The sequence below is a fragment of the Momordica charantia genome (genome assembly GCF_013281855.1).
Source record: "Momordica charantia cultivar OHB3-1 chromosome 7 unlocalized genomic scaffold, Mcharantia_2.0 BLBB01000007.1, whole genome shotgun sequence".
In the NCBI taxonomy this organism is placed as follows: domain Eukaryota; kingdom Viridiplantae; phylum Streptophyta; class Magnoliopsida; order Cucurbitales; family Cucurbitaceae; genus Momordica; species Momordica charantia.
The window spans coordinates 16,308,718-16,309,983 of NW_028275165.1; the positions used below are offsets into that span (position 1 = coordinate 16,308,718).

General features: G+C 48.9%; 1 protein-coding gene across 1 annotated transcript; it reads right to left on the reverse strand.

The window, feature by feature from the left end:
• On the reverse strand, nt 1–1,266 carry LOC111023101 (agamous-like MADS-box protein AGL29). Its single transcript, XM_022300452.2, has one exon. It carries the CDS (start codon nt 1,019–1,021, stop codon nt 206–208), a length of 816 nt encoding a protein of 271 aa, XP_022156144.1. The 5' UTR covers nt 1,022–1,266; the 3' UTR covers nt 1–205.

Here is a 1,266-nt window from a genome sequence, read left to right on the forward strand (position 1 = left end):
TCAACTCTCAAGACAACATTATTATTGTTGACATTTCTATTATGAATAGTGCAGCCCAAAAAAACGAATAAAATTCAAACTAAAAAACAATCCAACGAACAACAACAATAAATTCCTAATAATTTCCGAACAGATTCTGACTTCTATGAACACTTTAAAAAATCTGGAAACATTAATACCAAAATCATCTACTAGAAGTAGAAGTTTAAGCTAGAAAAAATTCTAACGCCGTCGCAACGTCTTGGTTTCCCGCCAGATGAAACGGCATCATCAGAGGCGGAGGCAAGCATTGGCAGTTTGCGGCCAGATTAAACGGCGCCGTCAGAGGAAGACGTCCGCGACCTCCCGCGAGACGAAACGGCGTCGTTGGAGGAGGCGGCGGAAATTGGTGGTTTCCAGCGAGATGAAACGACGTCGCAGGCGGCGGAGGAAGCGGCGGCGACAGAGGTAGAAATTGCGACGACTTTGTAGGCGGCGGAAATTGGTGGTTTCCAGCGAGATGAAACGGCGTCGCAGGCGGCGGCGACAGAGGACCGCCGATTCTCACCGCTGTCAGTTTCTCCACTCTCTCCTCCACTTTCGCTCTCAAATCCTGTAACGCCGATCGAAACTCCTTCAATTCCTCAAGTCTCATCCCTTCCATCGGCTCCTCCCACCAGAATCCGCCGCTACTCCTCGATTCCTCCGCCGCTCGTCTCTTCTGCACCTCCAATTCCCTCTCCGCATCGGCAAACTCGCGATTCAACTCCTCCACAGGGACATATCTCTCCACCGGCTGCGGCGGCGCCAAATTTCCTGTCAGAAATCGATCAAAAAGCACATCAACATTCGGATGACCGAAGGAAAAAACCTTACCGTTCGGAGAAAACACGACGATCGCGATATCCACTCCGCATAGAACAGAGAGCTCCGCGGCCTTCTTGAAAAGTCCGGTCCGGCGCTTAGAAAACGTCACTTGCTTGCTACTCTTCTTCTCTAGCTTCTTAATTTCGATCTTCTGACGGCCTAGGGTTTTCTTCATCGCAATCAGATGGAAGCAAGCTTGGAGCGTTGGCTTTAATGGCTGCCGGCGATCCAGAAGGAGAGGCAGAAATCGAAGCCCTCAGAAGTGGCTTCGATTGATTCAGCAATCGTTTCGTGAAATCGCGATGAAGATGGAGCGTTTTCTTAGAGAAATCGATCGATACTTTGAGGAAAACGGGTTCTGTTCATCGGCAAACTTCAAGTTTCAGAACTTTGGTGGTTTGTTACCGTTACAATGTTCAG